At 43.1% G+C, this 26,224-nt stretch overlaps 1 protein-coding gene and 1 long non-coding RNA gene across 3 annotated transcripts; one reads left to right on the plus strand and one right to left on the minus strand.

The window, feature by feature from the left end:
• Nucleotides 1–1,631: 1,631 nt before the first annotated feature.
• Nucleotides 1,632–25,100, minus strand: Shep (RNA binding motif single stranded interacting protein alan shepard). Of its 2 annotated transcripts, none has more exons than XM_078188787.1 (11): nucleotides 23,874–25,100; nucleotides 9,432–9,875; nucleotides 7,948–8,162; nucleotides 7,791–7,849; nucleotides 7,530–7,675; nucleotides 3,197–3,354; nucleotides 2,890–3,043; nucleotides 2,547–2,741; nucleotides 2,213–2,305; nucleotides 1,954–2,117; nucleotides 1,632–1,770 (listed from the first exon to the last, which is right to left on the minus strand). In XM_078188787.1, the coding sequence occupies exons 1-10, from the start codon at nucleotides 23,928–23,930 to the stop codon at nucleotides 1,968–1,970; spliced, it is 1,671 nt and encodes a 556-aa protein (XP_078044913.1). In that variant the 5' UTR covers nucleotides 23,931–25,100; the 3' UTR covers nucleotides 1,632–1,770; nucleotides 1,954–1,967. The 2 variants fall into 2 exon arrangements, with proteins under 2 accessions (XP_078044913.1, XP_078044912.1); XM_078188786.1 differs by lacking the exon at nucleotides 23,874–25,100 and adding an exon at nucleotides 13,822–13,944.
• LOC144474169 (uncharacterized) lies at nucleotides 10,003–13,989 on the plus strand. The gene is made up of 7 exons (XR_013494704.1): nucleotides 10,003–10,116; nucleotides 10,171–10,472; nucleotides 10,528–10,635; nucleotides 10,714–11,102; nucleotides 11,193–12,075; nucleotides 12,164–12,349; nucleotides 12,425–13,989. It is a non-coding gene; the product is annotated as an uncharacterized LOC144474169 (long non-coding RNA).
• Nucleotides 25,101–26,224: the final 1,124 nt, after the last annotated feature.

The following is a 26,224-nucleotide window of genomic DNA, read 5'->3' on the forward strand; positions in this document are numbered from 1 at the left end:
CTCGCTTTCGGTTACTTTTTCTTTTCACTCATTTAGCAACACGCTCATTCGTTCGACATAATAAATTAATTTACACTCTATCTATCGTATTCTCTCCGTCGTAACGACCCTACTTGTCTTCCTTTCGTTCTATCGCACTTCCTTCTCGGGCGGTGGTGTGTATATTTCAATATCTTGATTCACAGATCGAAACCGCCGTTTGATTTTTTTTTATTGTTCCTAAGACTCCGCACGCGGATGTGTGGTTTCCGGCCCGTCTCCCAATCCCGTTAGTGGCAACTATACACATACAAAATCTATTCGAAATCCGAATAACCAAAAAACAAACGCAGTGACATTTAACTGGCTACAACGCAAAAACAATTATATTCTCTTAACTAGAAGATCAAAATTTGGCTCAAGTTTCGCAATATTACATACCGACGTAAAAATATATTATAATTATTTTTTCAGCATATCCTTCTCTAGCGGATTTGTCTGAAAAGGCACAATTCTAAAAAAAATATCTGTATTCACTGTACAATTAAAACTGATATTCGATTCGTAGTAACTGTACTCATAAATATAAATCTTCTAAAAAGTACTATGTTCCTTTCGTTCATTGTTACAATAATTACATATCATCCTGAAAAGGTTTTGCTTCCTTTTTAGAAATAAAGCTTTTCGTTTTTTATTTATTTTCATTTCTTTTTTCTCCTTTTTTCGCTAATCTCGTTTCCTTCAAGTATTCGCAGTTTTCTGCGTTTAGTTTAAAATATATTATTTGTCCGTGATTGAAAAAAGAAAACCGCGAACTGTATTCGTAAAAAGTAGGTAAAAATCTCCGCGTGGCAATATATACATACAATATATGTGCCTGGCTTGGAATGTCTGAACAAAAACAGAAAAAAAAACAAAATAATCTGTCCGTTTGTCTGGCTGTCTGTCCGTGCGTTCGTCTGTATCTGTGTACACGCGCAAGTGTCCTATATGTGATGAGAGTGCAATTTGTGGATGGGGTGGTGTATGCTGTTAAGGAAGAGTATGTTCTCAGCATCTTTGTAGGTAAAAGAACGCTGATCGATCGCCTCTTCTTTTGCAGCTCAGCCACCGGCCAGCCAGCTGGCACAAGTCCGGTAGGTACTGATTACAATCAACTGAATCTGAATGACATTTTTCTTTTCTTTATCAACTCTAGCATTGGAAGTGCTTTTGTTTCTCTGTATATCGTTATTATTATTATAATTATTATTATAATTATTATTATTATTATTTCTTGGGAAGAATTCTCCTTTGTATATTTCTGAGCAGCGTTTCTTTTATAGTTTACACATTTTTTGTTAAAATATTTATTCACACTCTCAAGCGTTCAGCTTCGACTTATCGTCTCCTTAGTAAATGTAATACCTAAAGTTAATCCTGGAAGCCTATCAGCTTGACACTAAACTGTCCGTCGCAGAATATCAATTTTTTTGTCACTGTCGTAATGATGTGTTGGCGATTACAACGTATGGAGCCGTGCTGGTGCCGAACAATGTAGATGACACAAGCACTCGTACCCCCTTCTTATGACAACATTCATTCTCTAATCGTTGGAAAATATTAACTACTTTCACCTATTTATCTGGTGGATAAAATGTATAAAAGATGGCTGGCAAGTCAATTATCATGAGGAAGAATCTTATCTGACTTTATGTAATGTATTTAGTCTCATCTATTCTTCATTAATATAATCCTTCGTATCAACAGGTGTTGTTCTCCTAACTTACATAACCCTCGGTGTAATCGTATCTGAAATATTACAATTACAAAATTTACATAACATTGAACCGAAGTGTGTAAGTTTATCTAAAAAATTTGTCTATATATGTGCATCTATCAGAAACATTAAGAAACGTGTGTGCATGTGTATGCGCACGCGCGTGTGTGTAACGAGAGAAAGAGAAAAAAGAGAGACATACATATTATCCATACCTAAAAACCATAGCCTACTTAGGCTGCTGAGCTTGGTATTGTTGATAGGAGTCATCAGGAGATGCCGCGTTACTTGTCTGTTCAGAATCACCCAATGGCATGGTATGAATAATGCTAGGAGGGTAAGTAGTATAAGGATAAGGATGTGGGCTTGCTGCTATGTACTGGAAAATGCAATATTGCAATAGATAATGATCGAGAGCTATAAATGTTAAACCCAAACACAAGTATGTATCATAGTAAAAGAAAAGAGACTTACGGAACCAGTGCCAAGATGCAATGTAGACATTTGCGTAGTAAGCTGAGGAATCATACTGTACTGTGGGTTGCTAGGATCTGCTGATGGCATCATCTGTAACATTAAAATTCTATGAAATTCTCAAATCTGAATACTTTTGTGATTTTCAACACTAATGAAAACTTTCAGATTTTTCTACAGCAAAACACTAATCTACAACAAAACGTATCTAAAATAAAATATATTGAAGGTGTGCAAGCACTTGAAATAAATAAGAAATATAATAAGATACATAATATTTTAAAGAGAGAAAAAATAAAAATAAAATCAACGAAAAAATTGTACAAAAACTCACGTCGACCTGTTGCATGTGTGGAGGGGCAGTCTGCACCAAATAAGGAGTGACCCATGGAGCTCCTGGTACACTGTAGCCAGGTAATGCTTGACCATAGTGACGACTATATTGCGTTAAAGTGGCTGCCGGTAGCATGTGGGTGGTTGCAACTCCATTTTGACCAACGCCACTTGTATCATAATTCAGTGTTATATTCTGTGAACAAAGATGCATGCATTATATCGCTAAATAATCTGAATTTCTTATAGTATAATACAGTATTTCTGTAAGCAACTTTATAAAGTGTAATGTCTAAATTACAAAGTTGTATTGTATTTTATTTCTACTCAAGAAAATCAATTACCTCTCCAGTTTCTCTCCATATTGTACTTTTGTATAATGACTTTTTCTTATTACCACCATCAGCGAATTTCACCAAGAGAGGGTCTTTAGCTCCTTGCAATGCCTTTCCATTAAACATCTGGATAATCTGTTCACATTTCTCTTTGGACTCCATTCTGGGACAAACATTCGTGTTATTACTATGAAATATCATGAATATATAAAAAATAATATAACAAAATATCAAGAATATCTGTGTGTACACATCGCAAGTCGCAAACATTATTTCCGGAGCAAACAAAACTTAAATAAACGTAACCGATGCTAACCTTGCAAATCCAACACCTTTACTTAGTCCAGCAGTGTCGCGTAATATACGCGTTGAGATAACTTGCCCATACTGAGCGAGCAATGCTTCAACATCATTTTCTTTGAAGTGCAATGGTAAGTTTGCAATATACAAATTGGTGGGGTCCTGCTCCTGTTGCTGAGAAGAGAGTAAAAACACTATGCAACTTATTGTAGTATATTTCTGGATATGTATATGTATTTATATAAATAGAATTTCAAAAAGGTTTCATATCTATCATTTTAACATTCATGACTGAATTATAGGTAACGTTTGCATGTTTCTGTAGAATTATGGTTAAAAATGAGTGCACAGACGATATATCTATAACAGTTAAAGTATTTTTTTTCAGTATCTTATTTACAAAATAAATTTCAGATTTAAAATGGAATCGTATTAAGTTAGAGTTCTCATTTGCTACAAATCCATTTCGAATGTTAAAATGATAACTCAAAATTAAATTGTATTCCAATACGATAATGCAAGAAATTTTAAAAACTAAAATTTACATAGTATTGAAAATAAATCTTTTATTAATACTTTCTGTATATCAAAAGATTACATAAATCTACGAGGTGCTACTATAAGGATCCTCAAACTATGATAATTATTTTAATCTAATTTTGAGTATACCAGTGGACAAATATTGAAAAAATTTTATTACGAATCAAGATAATTATTATCTTAATATTGAGAGGTTATCATGCTTCAGGGCATTACATTACCACAATCTGGTGGTTCTCCAAATTTGCTTTATGGATGCTTGTCATCAAGTCAAAATCAAATCATGTATCCTGCATTTATGTGCAAAGCATGCTCACACGTAAAATACATTGTGTTTTATTTTCTTAGGAAACTTCCTTTACCAAGTTGAATAAAAGTATTAATAATAATGAACAAACTACATATGCCTATAGCATTCACTATTCAATGGTGTATGTTAGTGATTTAAAATCGTAACTATTTCATGAACAAGTAATAAATCTACAAAAAAATAGTGTAGTGAATATCGCCTGTGCAATCACTTCTTTCTCGATAAAAGTAATCAAAAGAGTATTTTTAAATCTCTCTCTCTCCCTCTCTCTCTCACTTTCTTTCACACACCTATCTTTCATATTCTCTCTCTCTCTCTTTCTCCCTCCCCCTCTCTCCTTCTTTCACACACTTTCCTCTCGTATTCTCCCTCATATTCACTCTCTCTCTCTCTCTCTCTCTCTCTCACTTTTTTTTGTAAAATATATGAAATATTTGTAATCTAAAATTTTCTTTAATACACAAACGATGCAACGATAAAAATTTTGGTCGAGGAGATTTGCATCACTTTGCGCTTGTACTGTTTTTTTTTAGGATTCTTTGTATTTGGTTGAATGATCATATATGCTTATGTCATAAATCACAAGTACGTAACGCAAACCATCTAATCACGTTTTACTAAACAATATCAAGTGTAACCATTCAAAGCAGTAATATAGTTTCAATCACATATGACACGTTATTAGATACAAGCATGATAAAAAGCACAGGCATGTTCACATATATACGGTTACATCGTGAGACAGAAAAACGAAAGTGAGCTAAAGTATCTCACAATTATCACAGAAAACACATTGTATGTAAGATATATTCACATACAATATACATGTGTTCATGCTTAAATTTTCTCTGTATATGACTCCCATACACAAAGAACGAAAAGGAATATATGTATATATATGTGTATAGTATACATATATATACGCATATACATATACGACATATATGTACATTAAACTTAACTCTAACTTGAATTCGATATTTATGCACCCTCAAGCATATTTTGAGATCCACCATTTCTCTCAAAAAAATCAATCAACTCTACAGTTACTTGAATATACTTATACTTTACGACAATTTACTTCAATCTTGCGAATGCATTAAAACAAAAGAATAAATAATGAAAATATCATGATATAAGCCAAGCTGATGGCATTATATATGTATATATATCCATTAAAATATTATATACATATGCACACATATATGTATACGTACAAGTTCATATACATATGCGTGTGAGTGTGTGTGACAAAACCATAATATATCTTAATGACTTTATATTCTCAATAAAATGATTTACATCTTGATCAAGTGCGAATGTGTATACAGGATTTTTATACAGGAATAATATTTGCTTGATGATAGAAAACGTTTACGAATGAAAAAATACAAGGATAACAACAGTAAGTAAAACAATTTACGAGTAATACTGATCGTTGTCACGAATGGTCCTCTATACACATCCAACTTTGCTTGGTGTGCTGGTTAAACTTTATTATTTAAGCCAAGTGTGTCAATCAGAGCCAACCAACACCCCACGAATAAGATAGCACCTGATCTTCACATAGCACCACTAACTGGTATGTAAGTACCATGTACCCTGAGGACAGTTAATGACGGGTACGTTATTTAGTTGTATCATATCACATGCGACTGACATCATCACAGCTGCTGATGGCACCCCGTGCTTTTACCGCGGCCAGATTAGAAGAACCATGCCAAGTTAGTTTTCTGAGTAATAAATGTACGCGAGTAGGCAAGAGCCGTTATATTTTCACTTGACAATATGCGTATGTAGGTAAAATAGTTTATGGACAATCTTTCTAAGAGAATTGAGTTTAAGTCATCCCTTATGGTATTCGAGCACCACAGACTAGACAAACCGCACTAAGAGTTCTACTGTTTTACCGTAAAATTTAATAGTTTCAATTCAATTTTAACGAAACAAATTTTTCAAGAATTTTGACAGTGTAAGGGAGAGCTGCTTTTTTTTACATAGGTTTTTATGCGTGGACACAGATAGTTGAAAGTACATTAGATGGTTGCTAAAGGCTTCGATTAGTGCTGAAATGAGTGTAATTTTTCAGACATGATTTGTAAATGTATTGACACAGCAGTATCAGCAATTCGTGGCCGAGATATAGCAACAAGCGACGACAGTTTGGTAGGTATGTGAGGCAGAATGATAGACAGAACTGGTGAATACTAGAGATTGTCAGACAAGTGAGACAGGTTCCAACAGGAAGAATTTTGCTGTTTCTTTTCAAAATAAAGATATCTTTTTTCCAATTTATTTACTTGAAAATTATGCATAATTGCCTGCTACTATATTTTCACTGTTAGCCAAATATATTCTTTTGATCCATACAGATATGCATATAGGTAACTGTGTTAGGTAAGTATTTATGACTTCAGGAAGATTGCTTTCCTTTATCAACTACATTTAAATTTCTCATGTTTCATTAGCAATGAAAATATAGTGTGTACTCGAAATTACCCCTCTAGTAATAGTACTCCTTTTCCACGAAGATTGCTTGACTATTTAGTTACTTTATTATATTGGTAATTATATTGTTAACTAGCCTTTCTCACTTGTCGTTATGTACAAATATTTCCAATTTCTTATTTCTTCTTAAGGAGTCCTTACAATACTTATAGTCTTCGTTTTATTCAATATCACTAGACTAGAAACAGTTTTCCTACATAACGCAACAAATATGGAATACTAAATAGTTTTAGTCAAGATATAATTTCTAAGCGTATCTAGAGGGGCTGAGAGCAGAGCAATGATGCCATTGATACAATGCCATGCTTGCCTTCTTATAGGTTCATCTTAAAATAAACTATTCAAATAATTTTATACCAAGTACTTAAATGTTAATTTTTTTTTTCCAAAAAATGACAAATCGCTATTACTCGTGATCATGACGATTAAACTTTTATAGTAGAAAGAAATAAACCAAAAAAAGTACATCATTGTAGCTACTATAATAAATTTTTTCAAAAAATTTATAAATAAATTCGCATGAGAGGATCTAAAATAAGTCTGTTCGAGACCTACAAACGGATCGTTTCAAGACAACCATGGCATCCACTGCAACTGAACTTTCAGTACTTCTTATCCAACTTTATATTATGAATAATCTATTAAAGTACTGCATATATGTCTGTTTGTCACAGTAGTACTGGAATAAGAATTTCTCTCAAATTAATGGCATTTAATAATCAAGTATCAGTGGGGGTATAAAGGAGTATGTAAAAGTATGCAAAAACAGGAGGATAACAGATGGACACAGAGAAAGGTGACAGTGTCGACAGAATGACGACAAAGAAGACAAAAACAGAAAATGAAGAAAGATGAAGAGAAAGAGAGCAGAGAGAGAGAGAGAGAGAGAGAGAAGAGAGAGACAGGAGAGAGAGAAAGAGAAGAGAGACAGAAAGGGGAAACAGAAAAAGAAAGAGAAGAAAGGTTTACTGTTACTCTGGTATTACTGTACTTGCATGCACAACCAACGTACACTGGGCAGTCTACGGAGCAACCAGATACCCACTTTCGCCATCTGCGCTTGGATGCCCTTGGCGACCAGTGCTTTCACAGCACCCTCTGCCGCCATTGGTGACTCAAAGTCTACAAATCCATAACCTGTAACACACGATTCCAATAAACATTAATACACAAGATACTTCTGGGTCCATCGAGTTACAAAATTCTAATTCTTATAAAAATAAAATGTAGAATAATGAATTTGAAGAAGTACCTTTACATTTATTTGTGTTTTTATCCAAAATTGCCTTTGTAGAGGTGATAGTTCCATATCTGCAAAAATACAATGTATCACAAAAAACACATACTGCCTACGGCGAAAGAAGCATAGTTCCTCTCTCTAGCACTTTAATAACACACGAGCGACTTACTGAGAACACATGTTAACGAGGTCTTTGTCAGTTGTATTTTGGTTGAGGCCACGGATATACAAATTTGTTTTCGACAGTTGTTCTGCCTGCTGTCCTTGTATAGCATTATTGCTAAGATTTGTGCTCATTGTCCCACTTTGACTACCATTAGCGCTGCTAGAACTACTATTGGTGTTAGCTGGGGAGGAGGCCGTTGGTACCCGTTGTCCACCATACTGGGAAACATAGAAAACAATATATATTTAACAATATGTTTCTGCTACAATACATTTCTCAGATAATTTGGAATAAGTGTCAGTTAAAACATTTAATTTGGTGAAGTAAATATAAGGTAAGAACAAGATAAGACAAAACAGAATAAACTATTATAGAATATCCACAAAATAGGATGATCTGCGAACATTCGAAGATAAAACTACACCACTCCTGTGCGACACGGCGAGAACTCGTGAAAACCATTCTAGCCCCACCCGGTAAAAGGGGTTGGAAACACCGCCGTGGTACAACGTGCGTCGTTTCTCCAACTTATTTATCGGTTTCTCGAAAGTAATACACCGTTGGAATATCCCATTTTTACAACTTTTTATTATAATTGACAATATCGAGCTTTTATCCGCGATAACCTATTGGGAAATGTTCTGCCGATCAATGCAGGTTGTGTGCTACTATACCAATAAATACGGATGTTTTGTTTCGTAAGGAATACGTGCGACCACGGATCAATGAAGAAGTTTCATGCCAAATTCGGGGGTGTCGGAATTCTCCGTAAAAGATTGCGCATCATGTAAGAACAGTATGCAGAGTTATCATAGCCCCACCCGGTTCGTGGAAAAGCGGTTAACCTTCTCACCGTGCAAAGCCGAATTTTTCAACTGAACGTCTGTTACTAGTTAAAAAAGTGTCATCTCTCGCATTCGATTCGAATGGATTTAATGAATTTTTCATTCTGCTTTCACACATGTACATATAATATTAAATGTGTATATGCATGCTGCTTGTGGTACTCACACTACATTGTTTAAAGAGGTCCATGTTTGGTGGACAATTACTTCCGCGATCATTAAAAGTTTAGTATTTTCTTTGCATGTACTGTAATCTCAGTTTCAACACTAGGATGGTCTCCATTGGAGCTTAATTTTTGAAAGGACAGTACGATAACTATAGCATGTCGATATAGCAACATGCTATAATACAATAACCTGTGCAACAGATACTTTTGGTATCGGCACTGACACCACGAAGTACCTAGCGTTATCCACGAAATTGTCGCGTGAGCGGCGAAGAAGTAGTTGACACTTGCAAATCGATCGAACCTCGAGATTCGTTTAGCGTCAATTAAACTGCGAGGAAAAGAGAAAAATGGACGAAATAGGAGAAAATGAGGGAGGATGAGAGGGAGAGAAAAGAAGAGAGAGAATAAAAGAAATTAAGAAGAAATCAGAAGAAATGAGAGAAGAGTAAAGGGAAAAAAAGATCAAACTTACCGACGCGTGTTGTGCGTAGGAGGCGGTGGCGTAAGGATTCGCCGTAGGCGGTAGTTGCTGTGCTCCGACCGGCATCTGACCGGCCGCCGCAGCCGCGGCCGCTGCGCTCGGGTACCTCGGGTATGGCGGGTAGGCAGCCGCCGCCGCCGCCGCAGCCGCAGCAGCGTGAGAGGGTGGCGCTGCACCCCAGGCCGCGGCGCCGCTCGCACGATACTGCACCGGGTTTCCGCCTCGTGGACCGCCGCCGGTGTTCCCCTTCAATCCGTGTCCGCCTCCGCCACCGCCGCCGCCTCCACCTCCGCCGCCACCACCTCCGCCACTCGCTGGACCTACGCCGACGCCGCCACCGCCGCTACCTCCGCCACCACCACCGCCGCCGCCCCCGGCGCCACCGGCGTTACCATTGTTAGCACCCACGTACGTCGGTCGCGGACCGTTCGTACCCTGAAAACGAGAACATCAAACTTGGTGTCATGTATGTACGTCTTAAGATACTACCTGCCCTAACTTTCGATTTACACGCGCTCGTGCATGCGCAGGTGCGCCAACAACACGACGTACGCTTTATCCACGAAACTGTCACCATTGACGGCGATACAGATTTCAACGGAATACCGTACACGGTGCTTCACTCGAAACAAAATGCGATGCGTTGAATGTGATATAGGAAGGCGTCATATAATAGGTATGATATCGATTGCACAACACAGTGTTCTACGCTAATCTTTTTCTTTGATAGGGCAAATTAGGTAGTCTAAATTTAGAGATGCAGCATCGAATGCAATAAAGTTAATTAAAAGTATGGTCACGTGAACTATATTTCTCGACGTGATGCGCAAAGCGGCGTAGGTGAAGGTGAAGGTGAAGATAGAAGCGAAGGCGACGAGCGCAATTCGAGACGGGGAACGTCTTGGAACAACGAGGTTAAGGGAGTGCTTACGATTAAGACCGAAACTCACTAACGCGACGCGCCTTTAACCAAAACGAGCAGCAATGATGCTGCACGACCGGTATATGGCAATTGCAACAGAAGAAGTCAAGGTATAGACACGATCTCGTGATATCCATCTTATATTATACACAGGCTGATTTTCAGGTTATGTACGAAAGTTTCGGTAATACAAACAACAATGGAAAAAAAACCTAATGCAGTTATTTGTCCTAAAACATGCATCGTCCAATCTTTCTTTCAATGTAAAAAGAGGTATGCGTTTTTAATTGGCACATAACTGACATAACCTGACAATTTAGACAACGAATTCGTGTCAGTACATATTTTCAGCCAGCACATTATGGAGTCTCTCATAAATACGTCAATGTACATCGAATAAATGCGAACAGGTCTTAAGTAGCGCAGGCAGTATCCGCAGCCACTCTCGCAGACTCTGCTACACCTAATACTCCTGAAATGATATCGCTGGAGATACTCGTCGCTTTTTCGGGCTATCCGAGAAGACGTCGGCACTCGTATGCACACGTGTATGCGCATATGTACGTACGGTGCAGGTCTGGGTTAGGTCGGCTGCTTATCTATCGTGTTCAACCTCTGCATACTGCTGAACTATAATAATAGGACTGCTAGCCGAAGAAGCTTCGACATTGCTGTTCGAATACTCAGAAATGAATTGCTATGGATGCAGTGGTGAGATGATGGTCGAACACAGAGACTAGGTATATCTCTTAATTTCTGATGAATTAATAATTACGAATAGTTGTTGAATTGATCAGCAACATCAATTGATCCCTTTCACCTGATTACAGAACATTGAAGAAGAAGCGTCGTTCGAGGGAAGCGATTGCATCGAATGGAATATGCAAATATCGCCTACTCGTTGAAGAAAGGGAAGAACAGAGGAGAGCGTAATTTCCTTGTCGGAACAATGAAAGAGGTGTACGGGGACACGGTCCTACGGTCGATTAGTTGTCAAGAGCAATGTCACGGTCGGGAATAAATTCACTTCTCGTCTAGAACAATTCTTGGCGTCGCGCGTCTAGAATGTCGAGTTCGTGAATCGGGTCGGGTATCGGAGAAAGACTTTCTCAAGCCGTCGCGTCGAGGCCTTATCAGTACCTTTCAGGACTCTTTGAAAGCTTCGCGTTCACCGTACTCCTTTAGAAAGTCCCTTCTTTCTCTCCTGAGAATTTTTTCATTTCTTTTTTTACATAATTTCGATAACGCGGTTTACCGTTTGCCTGGCAACAAATCGCGCTTTCAAAATCAAGGACAAATCAACGGCAAGACACGGAGAAAGAGAAAAAGAGAGAGAGGGGAAGGAGGGACAGCACTGACGCACGCGCACGCGCAGCCAGCCCAGGTCTGAAAGTCATGGCTGTAAATCACTTATCATGAAACTCGAACCTTGTCACTTCCTGCGCTACTTATCGTCTCGGTAAGTAACGCTGTTTCTCTCGTTCCTTGTCGAATCTCCCCGCCACCGGTGTTAACAGGATGAGAAGATAAATCGGAAATGCAAAAAAAAGGTATGACTATCCGTGTAGTTTCAGACTGCGGATACGATCAATGCGTTTACGTGTTCTCCGTTCTTTCAAGGTCGGAAAATGGAGAACGAAGAAGGGTGTGCAAGCAAGGAAGAGATATCGGATTCCTCGGAAACCCGGTTATCAAGAAACTCGCGAGTAACCGGTATCTGAAGTATTATAGAGTGATGCGTCTACGAATAATTTGGATACGTCAGATGAAATCAATGTAAAATTATCGAATTCTGTTTTAGAACCTGCGAGTAGAGACTAAAGAGATATGCTTGCTGCCGGCAACGGTCGATGTCTCGCGGTCCACCAGCCAGAAACGGTTACGTGAACTTTCTTAAGCTGAATCAAGGGTGAAGCTACCCTTGGCCACGTGCTGTCTTGTTCGCGTCGTTAGAGCACGGTGCACGTTACAACGATGCGTAGACGTGGTAAGGGTAAGCAGGAAGCGGCATCCGGTCGGTACATCACGATACCCATTTCACACGTCGTTCTCTATTTCGCAGTGACCAACTGCAACGTTGTCTGCATGCCGTTCAATTGAACCGATGAAGTGCGGTGCAGCGCGACGGTATCTACGGACAAATCGTAGGCCTCGTTATTTTTTTCGCCGAGCTTTGTCTCCCGCCGCATCTTGACCCAACGAAACAGGAGAACACCGAGAACAACGAGGGCAACGCGCGTTCTCTCGTTTGTTACCAACGTTCTTCGTTGGCTCATGAGTCATGAATCATGACACACTATACCGTGGACGACTGATCCAAGCATTTGTGAAGAGGCCCAAGCCAGGATAGGCATAAATCCAACGAGGAATTCCAAGTTTCGAATTCGCAGCGTGATGCCGCGAAATCTACAAGACTACAGAAGATGCTAATTATAAGAGCTAACATGCTATGAACAGGCAAAGCGAAACTGACGTCAAGGTCGCTCCAGAGAAACGTAATCCACGGTATCCAACAGTCTCGAAAGTAGAAAACTACTGTACGCGAAACTTTACTATTTTTGACCAAGAGAATCGAGACCAGAATGGACAGTTTCGAGAAACCCTTGTCTATGTTACTGTAGTCTCCATCCCTCGGTTGAAATACATTTACGACTTCGTCATGCTTTCGAAAAAGTTTAATTAGTCGTTGGTTTTAGATGATGATACGCCTGGCAGGATACACGACGCACTCCTCGGTACTATCACGAATACGGCGGACAACTATGAAAATCACCGTTACGAGGCTAAAATTCCCGCATGCTTTTGCACGCCAGGGAATGCGAGACGTACACGAGGACAAGCGAGGACACGCGAGAGGACCACGGTCATACTCCACAATCCCAGCACAGACAGTTTATCGAGCGTTAACGCCGCTGCAACGTCTGTGAATCAATTTGATCCCGTTTACTACTTTACGGCCAAGATATATGGCACTCGTGACAGTCGGCGAAGCACTTTCCTACCAGATATACATATGTATGCGCGTAGGTTGTGCTCGAACAGATGCCGGACTACTCGCACACACCGGACTCTTCGTCCTTACGTCGATTACTTTCCGCCATCCAGTATCGCTCGATTGTAATGCTCGCCGCTCCTGACCGCGTGAACCGGTAGCTCCCTATACATGGCTCGAGTAGACAGAATGAAACATTGAAAGACACGCAAGCAATGCCGATATTTGCGCGTAGCGACCTCTCCGATATGCCAATGCCAATAGTTGTTTGACGCATTGCTGGCGTGCGAGGCGTGCACGTATCCAGCGATTAGGCCAACCAACCCTTCCGCGTTCGCGTGCGTCAGGACGCGCGATACAGAGAAGGCATACTCGTCGGTGTCAATAGCGGTACATATTTCTTAGCGGTGGAACGAGCCGAGGAAACCATTATTTCCGAGAACCATGAACTAACACGGGCGACCAACCTCGATCGGAGTAACTTGAGTCCATATTTCCGAATGATTAGCACGATCGATGGTGGTACGCGTGAACCCGGGAACCCGTGAACTCGTGAACGTGCGAACACGCGACATGCAAACATGTGAATGCGCGGATCCGCGACGAGCAAAGGCGGGCGCAAGCGACGGGGCGAGGCGAGGTGCGATGCGCCAGGAACACTGGGAGGGGGGGGGGGGGGAGGAGGAAGAAACAGAGCAGAGGAAGGGGATAGATAAGAGGAAACCAGTCGCCAGGTTCGCGTCGCGACGCGTCGCCGCGTCCTGCTCGAAAGAGTTCCTCTTCGCCGGGCGCATACCGGACATTCCGTTTCTTCACCTTGAGCAGACACACGTAGACGCTGCGAGTTCGGGCTAGGCTCGCATAAATTCGCATACTCCGCAACCGATCCGAGTAACAGATCCTACCGAATGCTTTGCGAGTTCCGCCGACCCGATGTTTTCGAAAACGGTCGTACGCGCGCGCTAGCCAACGCAAAGAGAATTTTGCCAATTTGCGGATCGCTGAACGCCAGGCGGTTTTTCTATCTCCGTTTCAATTTCAATCCCCGGCCGTCGAAGAACGCGATTAATTATTTCCGGATCGTTGTACCGAGCAAGGCCGAGCTCGAGGCAAACGAGGTGCACGACACGTTTACCTTTTACCTTGTTCCTTCTGCTTGACCGTATTTCCGTTTCAAGTACAGAATCAACTTTAACTCTTTATATCCCTCTCTTTCCTCGCTCAATATTAGCGAATACGAAATTGTTGTTTACATCGACGATGCCCGGCGGTAGATCTTCTCGGTTATCAGCGAGCGCGGCGAAAAATTGAAACGAGAGTCATTCTAGGCGCACGATAAAAGCGTAGATGTTACAATACGAGCGCAGAAGAAGATGCTGTTTAATAAGACTCGAACGAAAATATTTTCATACCCGAGGAGCCTCGCGTCGGCCGAGTTACGTGTCCAGGCGTCGCGATTCGCAATTAAATAAGCCCACGCGATTTAAATGTTACGTTACATAAGAGTATTTGTTCGAAAAACCTTGGTAAAACTGTTCGACGATCTTCGAGGTCGTTGTTGCTTTTGCCTAATCGGACGCTTCGCCCGAAATTCATTACGCGAGGGAATCGAATGAACGCGGAAACATACCTAAGGCAACGGGCGCGATTATTTGCTTTCCGGTCTTCTTCGGAATAGCGAGGAACTTACCTGTAAACAGAAAAGAGAAAGTTCGATTTAGTACGATGTTCGACGCGTTCGTATGACAAAAATGTCGATAGCGCTATGTGCACGTGTTACATATTTATTACGTGTGACGTAGACTTGTACGTATTAAGCATAGAATGGCTCGCGAACTCCTCGAGACTTTAACTTTACGAATCGAATTGAAAATCAAATTAAATCAAACTTCGTCGATTGAAAAAAATGTCGAGCTCGGGGGGCGTCAGTGTCTGCTAGTTACTTGTAACAAGTACCGTTTGCCAGTTTCGGCGTAGCGCGTCGCGGACGCATTTCGATACCATGAAACCTGTTGATCCGCGAGAATCTATCGAAACGTGTTCGACGCATTTCGTTTCACCGATTCCGTAATATCCGCGTCGCACCGTGTCGGGAAAACGCGTGAAAAGTTTCGTTGACACAGCATCTGGCAGGCACTAAATTCGTCGCAAACTAATCGACGGCTCCGATCATTGTTTCGATCCGCGTTGCATTATCGATCGATGTCCGCGATTCTCGCACTTATTGGTCTCGCTCGCCGTTTACTGGCACCGATCTATCGATCGTTCGTTGTTCCTCTTTACGATACAAGACGACCTGCGACTCGACACTGGTATTCTCGACGCATCGGCGTTTACACGGAAGATACGCAATTGTAAGCACTGAATTAATCAGAGATAAACGGTATTCGTGATTCTCTTCGCCGTAGGTAGCGAAGCATTTTACGAGATCGGCAAGACAAAGAGAGACAGTTACCATATTCCACTATACGCTTGGATCGATTTAATGAAAGAAATAAACGCGTTGGATGCGAGAAGACGTTCGCTTCGAGGCAGGCGTTATTTTATACCACGAGAAAAATCGGAGAGCGATTACGGAGGATCAGAGCGAAGAAACAAAAGCAAAAATGCGCGTTGAACGTGGCGCCGTACCTAACAGATTGTTCATTTTTAGTTTCTACACCGGCAGCTTTGCATAAATTCCACGTTATTCGAACGGAATTAACGGCGAAGGAAATTGCAGCGAGTAAATGAATTTCGCATTACTCATCGAGAAAAGTCACTGAACTTGCGTACCTCGTCGTCGACGACCGTGCTATGCAAATGAAAACGCAACATGTTGGAGAACGCCGGCAGCTCTCTTTTCCCCGTTGACGCGCGGCCTCGATTTTCCGCGCGATCTTTGCGCCATTTTGCCGCGGCTCGAACGGCGATTTCCTTTTTCGCCGGGAGAAATGCAAAACCGAGAGTCGTTTTACATAAACGACTCTTGTTCGTCTTTTTAAAATGGAGCGCGCAAAGGAATCGGTTTCCGATCAGGACCACCGATCGACGAGATAAAAATCGACTGCGGCGGGCGCCCATCATGCGCGAATGATTTCTAAAATGCGGCCAGTCCCGCGTCCTGTTCGTTGCAATTGCAAAGAAAGACCACCACGTCACTCGCAGCTTTCACTGCATCCGCGTTGCGTCGTGCCCGTGGCTTCTAATGCTATGCTCTAATCGTATTTATATTATTCCAAATTATATATATTATATTAATACAATATACTGTATCAATAAAATTTCTTCTCATATCCGTAGGAACGATACACACACCGACGTGGACGAGATCGATTCGATTGCGACGAGGAGAAGAGTTCCGTCAAGAATGAGCATCGCGGGGGTATAAAAGGCGATGGGACGGAGCCCCGTGTGCTTACCTACCGCACGCGGCCACCGACCAACGATAAGCGAGATAGAAAAATCAATGGCTGCATCCGCGGCGCACCAGAGATACGCGATAGCGCTTTCTGGTTAATCGGTGGAGTGCGTGTGCACACGACGAGCGGGGTTGCGTGCACGTATCCGTGGCACACACGATCGATCCTTGTATCCCGGCTGGGAGCCGGTCCGCTGTTCGCGGGCCGCGAATCGTGGACCGCGGAGTCGCCGATTGATCGCGTTAATATGGTCGGAGCCGAGGCTTAAACGTCACGTCTGGCCGCGACGGGTGTCGATCTGGTAACGCGCGACGATAGTCTAACCGCGCGCCTCATCCTGACGGACCAAAGTTGACGCTCTCGGCATCGGATCAGACTGGAGCGAAGCTCCGACGAGATCCGATCTCGACTGGTAAACGGCGCCGATAAAATCCAGAATTATTCAAAGCAATCCGATAAAGCGAATAGCCGATCGAACGACTCGTCATTTACATCTAATCATCGATATCGCGCCGTCGCGTCTGGTCTCCGGACCGAGAATCATTTGGACCGCTGTCGAGCTGCAGGGTCTACCACCAAGGATCTGTATACCTTGGTGACGTATACAAACTTCAAAGAGCTAACGATATCAATGATTATCGCCGACACGAAGGGCTCTGTAAAATCCATGAGGTAACCCAAACTCGGCGTTAGGAAAACAGATAGATAGCTGGCCAGTTGCCTGGTCCGGCCTCGAGTCTGACACCCTTTAGCCGAGTTTAGGGCAACTACCAGTATTAATAGCAGAGATCGCGTGCCTCCGAGTCCTTACTTGATGAAACGACGAGACCGTCCGTTAACGATAGATTCATGATAGGTTGATGATAGGTCCGACACTCTTCTCGGACCATCCAATCGTTTCTCTCTCCTTTTATCTGTTTACCGTCCTTTATCAATTTCCTTTTGTACCTTTGCGTTAGGTTGGCCGACCACGAGTCGCGCAAACTATTTTCAAAAATAACTTTGTTATTCAAGATCGTCGTAAAGTCGAATGAAAGAGAAAGAGACAACGCTTCTACCTGAGGTTGAACACGATTCATTGTCCGGTGATCGTTGACTGCAATTCGATCCCTTCTAATGTCTAATTTACAAATTGGCCGCATTCTAGAGGCAACCGAAAAAAGGTAGACCCCGTTCGGAAACAAAACGTTTTTAGTTCAAGGTCTTCTGAGCGGGTATAATGTCAAGGTTTGTCGGACGGTGGTCGATTGTCCCGCTACGCTCGTAAAGTCGCGGCAACTTTCTTCGCTCTGTGAATCAGTTGTTTGTTATTTTTCGATGTAGATATCCGAGACATTAGGGATCGCTCGGAATGGTAACCGTACGCTTCGTCATCCAAATTATGCTCGTAGTAGACTGGTCAACCGAGAGGTGCAGGTAAACAGGTAATAGGGGCAGAGAGGCATGCAGAGGAAAGTTCTCCGAGCAATAAATTTTACCGCTAGGACGGAGACGGTTATAAACCGAACCGTTCGCCATTGTCTGCCACCATGGATAGCGTGTGTCTTCGGTTCACAACAATGCTATCACTTTTCTCTAAGGGTATGCATATACGCTCCGTAAGCTATGCAAACTCTGAACGCTTCGTCAGCAAATTAGTCACGATGTCCTATCGCGACGAATCGTTCTGCGGACGCACGCTCCCTGTGTTCGACTTTCTCTTTCGCCTGTGCCTATCGCCTCGCTCGTTATCAGACTCGGCATCGGAACGATCGTTTCGTCGCGGACTCCCCTAATCGGTGGCATCAGACGGTCCGCGGTCGACGACGAAAATCTGTCAGACCTACAAACACGATGTTCTCGACGCTGTTTGCTCGGCGGAGACACGGTAAATTTTCGAACGACCGAGCGGCGCAGCGGTCGTTTTTAACGCGCCGCGAGAACATTGCCTGCTACCTACTCTTTACGTCACTCTATTATTATCTATCGTGGCTCTGTCTCTAGCGATTGCATTCCGAGAATGTCTTTCGTTATCGTATAATCGCTTGGCAGCGTTAGAAACCGGAGGACACACCGCCGGGGTGCTTCGTTTATGTAACGGATCGAGGCGAAACGAATCTCCTTATCTCGAGTATTTTTCTTCCATGGAACGACAAACGCCTCTCCCCTGGACTCTGCTTTGTTTCGAACTTCGTGCTCGAGCGAACGATACAGCCACGCATATTTCAGTTATCGGAGAGGAGGCTGCGGTGCCGAAAACGAATACAGTCTTTTCGGCCAGCCTCGAAAGTTTACCAGAACAATATCAACCGTCGACACGATCATAATTATATAACTCTGGCAGCCGGCCACAATCGAACAAGTCCCGAGTATGAATTCGATTCTTCGGGCCAGTTAGGTGAACACGCAAACCGTTAACTATCGGCGACGATTCATATTTTTCAAGAACACCGCTAAAGCTTTCTCTACTGCGCGAAGAAACGGTGAACGTTTAGAGAAATGGAAAAAGGATCACATTGTCACGCTGCGTCGCGTCACGCCGTTGCTTACAACTTCCAAAGCATGTAATCGTCGGAAAAGCACGATGTTGGTACGAGAAATGGTATGAGATTATCGTCGACGAGGACAAAGCCAAGGTCGAGAACAAGGAAAAAGACAGATACACGTGGTGTCGCTAGATTTCGTTATTCGGATCTAATCCGAACCCCTATCCTCCGTTCAGCTATCCGTACATCGTCTTCCCCTAAGGTTCAGTTCGCGGATAGCTCGATTCAAAAGTACTTGAATACCGGAAGAGCAAAAATCAGATTAATCTCGGTTCGGGTGTATCGTTGTCGAGATTTCCGGGTGTGCGTCCTCTGCCGACGAACGGAAGGCCTTGCAGACGCTGCAACTGCGAATAATCGATATCCTTGCTGCGTCTATTCTCTGTGCACCCTACCCCGGCCCTGCCTCCCTTTAGGCTCCTCTCTGCTCGTTCCCTCTTTCTCTTTCTCTCTCCCGCTCTCCCGTCCCTTTAATCGTCTGCCCGGTTTTGCATCGGTCGCCGCCTCCGCCGACTCTGCCGCAACCGCTACCACCGCCGCCGCCGTCGCCGTCACCGCCATCGTCACCGCCGCCGCCACCGTCACCGTTACCGTTACCACGCCGCCGCTACCGCTTCTATGTATACCACCGCCTAGCGTACACCTCGTATCCACCTACAAACCGAACCGAATCGAATCGAATCGAGCCGAGTCGGGCCGAACCGGGTCGAGACATACCGAGAGCCGTGCCTAGCCGAGCCGAACCACGCCGACTTTTTCCTATATTAAAAGTTCCGCGCGCGCCATTTTTTCCTTTCCATTTTCTTGGATCCGTCTCTCCTATGTTTTCAACCCTCTGCAACACCGGGACGATCTCATCCAAGTTTTGCCTTTACCCGAACCCCTCACGTGCCTCGCGTAAAGGCAGTCATACTTGTCGACACTATTTTGTCAGGAATCTCTCTAGCCGAGGAACGGAATCCACACCTTTATCTCGAGCCTATGTTTGCCAGCGAAGATTAAGCAGCATCTCGCTTTTGATTCCGTCGAAACATGAGAGAACGATTTGAAATATGTGCTATGTTACCGATTGTTGCGGGGTTATGAGTTCAACGAGTTAGTAGAGAAGTAGCGAACATCGTAAACAAGGTCTTCCGTGAATGTCTTTGCGTTTGCATCTCGGTGCACTTCCTAATTCCAAGGTCAAAGCATGTGTATAACTGCAGCGTATCCCGATATTTACAGTGCATCTGTGAAGAACCAGAATCGACACGCAGAATTCGTAATAATAATGATAATAATAATGATAATAATAATAATAATAATAATAATCATTGAACCGCAATTGGAACAATCGCGATTACGTACGCTAAGTGTTCGCCTTGTCGCTGCGACTGCCACAAGACCGTCCCCGAGATAAACTGTTTACTACAAGGCATTCAACTTTGTCATCCGAGATTATTTCGTTTCGACTCGAACACATTATCCTAAATCAGTTGTCAGTGAAAAGATAAACCTGCATCGAAAACAAGAAAAATATATAATAGCAAGCGATTCGTATCCAGCCGAATTAACTTATGCTGCTGCTTCTCGTTCGAACAACAATGTGTGATGATTAGACCGGCTACTGGTTTCAAGAAACAACATGTGAGCAATCGCGTATTTATCCTGTGCCTTTACCCGACCGTGCGTGTGCGTGTGCAAGATAAAGGCACGCGCGAGCCCGTATTATAAATGTCACGCTTAGATTAAAGTAAACGACAACTTTGTACTGGTCGTGGATGCGTTAGGAAAGTTCGTTAACGCTTCGGGGAAGCAAACACGTCTGAATAATCGCTCTCGGCTAACGTTTTTATCCGTTCGGACAGCTTGTCGAAAAAATTTTGACATGTCTACGCTGTTTTTTAGCAGTTCAACGACTCTCGATAGACCGTGTACATCAAAGTTACTAGACGTACGGACAACACGCGAATGTTTGTAAACACTTGCAGAAAACTGAATAGTTCGGAGGCTGAGCGTAGGTGTTTATAATTTCAATGACAAAATATTTTCGCGCTGCTTTTTTTGAATCAACTTCATGTGCCGTATTTAATTAAATCGTTAATGTTTTTGAGATACTTTTAATATATACGAATTGAAATGCAATCAACTTTCATCGAAATATTTTGCAGACTTCTGGCACTAAAATATCTAAAAGCTAGTATAACTCATCGAGACACGAGCACAAAATGCAGATAATGAAACGCCTGTCGGACTGTGCGACTGTAGGAATGCATCGAACGGTACATACACACACAGATCGGTGGACACAAACACGTTACAGATAGAGTTCTGTAATCTCGACAAAATATTGGATTTGTTAATTAAACACTTTCGATTGGCGAGTTCAAAGTACGGGGGTAATGAAAGGTAAATACTTTCAGCTGTCAACCACGGTATCGTCCGTTTGGCGACTCGTATCGGCAATGTCTGTTTAAGCGCAACGGTTTTGTTCTTAATTCGGATGTAGCCGACGAACGTCAAGAATCGTACCATAGTTGAAACACATGCCGATTCGAAGTTCGTCGAATTAACGGTATTGATTTTTCATCAACATTTATACAAATTGCCGTTTCCCTGAAGTTACGACGAGATCAACTCGATTGATGGAATACTAGTTATCGATATGGTACTAATCAATTTAACGAATGGAACCCACGGATGCGGACAGTATCGACCGGTAGTTGGCAACACTGAAAAGAACAGCTGTTCGCACGTCACTGTTCGAACGCGTTTAGCGTGCGATAACCTTTTCAATGGCTACGTTAATAATATAATCGGGCTACAGAAAAGAGCGAAACAAGGAATTATCGAACAACGTTGTGATAACATTATTTTCAAACAATATCGTGCTCGGCTTGGCGCACGGACCGTTACGATTCTTTAATTCGGGATAGATATCATGAACATTGATGCTGTTGACGTTTTCCGCGAGAGAGCGCCCGCGCGCGCGCGCGCGCGCGAGAGAGAGAGAGAGAGAGAGAGAGAGAAACGTGTCAAAAAACTGTCGTCGCAGGGCGAAAGATATGTCATTATACATGATTAAAACCGCACGATCAAGTTGGCTGCACTGACAAGCCTTGGGTCGAATTTCAATGTGTAGATTAAAAATGCTTCCGGATAGTAACTTCATGTAACTTTCACAAACAATTAAATATCATATTAAGAAGCGGAGAGACTTGTTTAGTCAAATATCATTGAATCTCCTACCACGATTATCAACGAACCGATCAAATATTTTACTACACGAACTTCGCGTTTACATGTTGAACAAAAAATATTCAAAATACTTCCAACACGAATAAATATATATATATATATATATTCGCGTTGGCTTATTGAAGTCCAATAAACAATTAATTAAAAAGCAATTACAATAATTCGACTAGAATGCCGAGCGATGCACGATAATTAACTTATATTTATTCAGTTGAGAATGCTAGATACGCAAAAGTAAGAAATACATATTAATAGGAATTATTCTGCGAAAAGCATAGCAATTGAAAGTAGGCAGAGAACAGGAAGAGACGGCACGAGCCTGCGCAGAATGCCAGGACCGTACGAATAAGATTAAGAACCTGATTTCACGAAGACGCATTGAAAAATCCATTCGTTTCGCAGAAAATATTTATTGAACGGTCACGAATTGTCTCGAAACGCACAATTAAATTGTAACGAACGAAAAGGCACGCAGCATTACATTCGCCATGTGGTTCTGCACTTACATTTTTTCCCTCATCGATTGAATCACTAGAAACTAGACACTGGTAAACGCCATGCTTGATCGAACGAAAGATAGATTTGTTTTCTAAACGAAAGATAACGACAAATCAAATACTGTACAAGTAATGAATGGAATCGAACTGCGCGTATCGTCTAATGAACTTCCACCGATGACTAAGGCATTAGTCATTTTCTCCGTTCAAAAACAACCAACATATACGACGTAACTTAAACTGACCAACGAATAGAAATTTCAAAGATTGGAAATTCCATGATACCGACACAAGGGAGGAAGAACGAACGACACACGCTGAACCACCTAAAACGTACTTTAATAGGAAAACATAAATTCGAAACGTATCGCTACAGTTGGGATGCGATCGAAGAACGAAATAATGAAAAAAAAATGGGATGGAAGAAAAGAAAGAAAGAAAGGGGGAAGAAAAGGAAAGAGAGAGGGGTAAGGAATACGCGAAGACGGTCTCTCGAGAGGTTAAGGTGGGGGACAGAAAGAGGAGACTGGGTGGGGCAGCAGACGCCCCGCGGCAAACTGTCAAACTACGTCGATTCCGCAAGGTTCGTGGCCATCGGCCGCCCCCATGGTAATGCTACGTTTTCCAAGAGCATGTATACATAAGTAACTATGCACGCACGCTCTCTAAACGGCATGAACGTTGAACGCGTGATGCGACCGGCACACGTTACACCCGGCACCGATACGATATGATACCATACGATACGATACGGTAGGATAGAACGCGACACGACACGATACGACGTGATACGAGGCGAAACACGAAACCTGAACAGAACGGAAAAATCAAGAGAAATTATTTGTATTTCAGTACTCACCATCATTTTGTAGTTGAGCTTCCTCGGCGCGGCTACGTTTTCCATCCTCACGGACATGTTAGCGGTGTTATCGCTCGTGGCGCCCGAACGAAACGATACCGAATGCCGTCGGCCCTATTACTACGGGCAAAACTATCTTTCTCTCTCTTTCCCTCTGTTTCTCGCGCGCGCTTCTCTCTAATCGTACTTATATGTCGTTGCTGCTTTTTGGTCTGGCGTCGCCAAGAGAGCGGCGTCAGCCGTGTTTTTCGGTTTGCCTCTCGACACTGGTTAGATACAGAACCCACACTGCACGGTCACAAACGAATTTGCAGTCTGATCGGCCGATAAACCAGGGTGGAGCGGAGGCAGTAAAAGACCGAGGAATAAAGAGAGAGAGAGGATGAATAGGTGTGGGTGAGACGCTTCGTAAAACGAGGGGGGAGATGCCGGGAGGGGGTAGACCTAGGACGAAGTACGGTACGTATGGTTACGAACCGAAGGCAAAGGGACACGATAGCCGGTCGGTATTATCGTTTTTAAAAGACCGAATGAAATCCGATGCGTCCAGTCGCAGCTACGATTAATCACTTTTGCACCGTATGTAACGAAAGGAGACCACGGTGTATGATGATCACAGAGAGTAACGAAGCAAGAGAGAGGGTGTAAGGGAGGGACAGAGAGAGGGCAAGAGAGAAAGAGAGAGAAAGCGAGAGAGAGAGATGGGATCGCGACGGAGGAAGATCCGAAGTGAGAAGGAGAAACAGAAGGAAAAGAGATGTATGCGCGGCTTATCTGCTGCACTGGCCGAATGTACACGCGCACATTCACGTAAATGTAGCAAAAGTATGCTAGTAAGCGAGAAATATGCGAAACGAAGGGGTAGAGAGCTGCACCGATGGCAATATCGAGACGAGACGGATGTAGAGTGTCAAGAGGGTGTGCCGTCTATACACTTCACTGCTGCTATCAATTGTACACTTTTCTCCACTTCCTCGTAACTCGTTATTAAAACACGCACCACACCGAAAAAAAAAATGAACTAAGCTACACCGAGAGCCAAAGCAACGAGCGGCGGAGAGACCACGTAGAGATTATCACCTACTTCGCTGTCGTCTTCAGCCCCAGTGGTTGCCACTATTGCGGCCCAATCGTTCCGATTCACCTCGTTACAGTCTTCGTCAGGATTGTCCCTTTTTATCGTTGTCCTCGTCGTTTCGGTCGCCGTCTTCCCAATCCGTCGCCTCTTTTCTCGCGTCTTTCCTTCCGTTTCACCGTTCTCCTCGTTCCTCTCTTCTTGTTCTTTCCAACCAGTTCTGTTTGCTCGGCTGTTTCGCACCTCGCAGCTTGGTCTTCTCAAGAGAGATGTGTCGCGAAACCTTCCTATCTTTTTCGGTGCTTTCCGTCGTGTCTCGTCTTCGTCCGTTCTACCTCGCGCGTGGCCTCGCACCTTTTTATTCTTTTTTGTTGTTTTACTATCGTACAAATTCCACGAAGCACTACCAATACAGCATGTTACAAAAATAGAGTTTGTGTTCCCTTAAATAAAATAAATGTACAATTAATTGTTACTTGTGGTTAGGAAACATTTAGTGTATGTGTTGTCTTGTAGGTAGAGTCTAAGCTACTGCCCGGCGAGGTTCGCCCATCTTGCCCGAAACTGAGGAGAGTCGCCGCACGGAGGCGCTGTTGTTCTACCACCAACGTTGGGGCTCCGGCGGCCGCACCTGTCTGCACGACCGCCACTCAACACACGCTCACTCCGTATTACTGTAAGCCGTAAGCCGTAAGCCGTATGCGCTATATGCTTGCACGGCCTGCACGTTATACGCTTGCACGTTGCACGCTGTACAGGCTGTACGTAACGTAAGACTTGCGAGGCCAATATCTTATAAGCTCGCCGAGCGGTACGAGAACGCAGCTAACAGTTCTGTCGCGGGACCGACGAGGATAAACCGAGCTTTGCCCTGATTGCCTAAACAAATGACGTAGCGTGGATAGAGTAGTGCCCGTGGTGCCCGAGGTGCCCGCGGTGCCCGTCGTGCCCGTGATGTGATCGCGACGTCGCAGTATTCTCGACAAATTTCGGCTTCGGCTTTAGCTTCGGCGTGGCGCAGTTGGCAGACATGCGAATCAACGAGTGTTGAGCAGAACGGGACCGCTTCTAACAACGCCTCGTCACAGAGGAGGACCGCCAATGAAGGACGATGCGAGGGAACAGAATGAAAAAAGAAGAGAGAGAATACGGACGACAGACAGTGGCGGGTGATGGTGTACTCACCCCCGTGTCAGCTCACTCTTTCGTTTATTCGCTCGCTCGCTCGTTCATTCGTTCGTTCGTTCGTTCGTTCATTCTTTCGTTCGTTCGTTCG

The sequence above is a fragment of the Augochlora pura genome, chromosome 8 (assembly GCF_028453695.1).
Source record: "Augochlora pura isolate Apur16 chromosome 8, APUR_v2.2.1, whole genome shotgun sequence".
Taxonomy (NCBI): Eukaryota; Metazoa; Arthropoda; class Insecta; order Hymenoptera; family Halictidae; genus Augochlora; species Augochlora pura.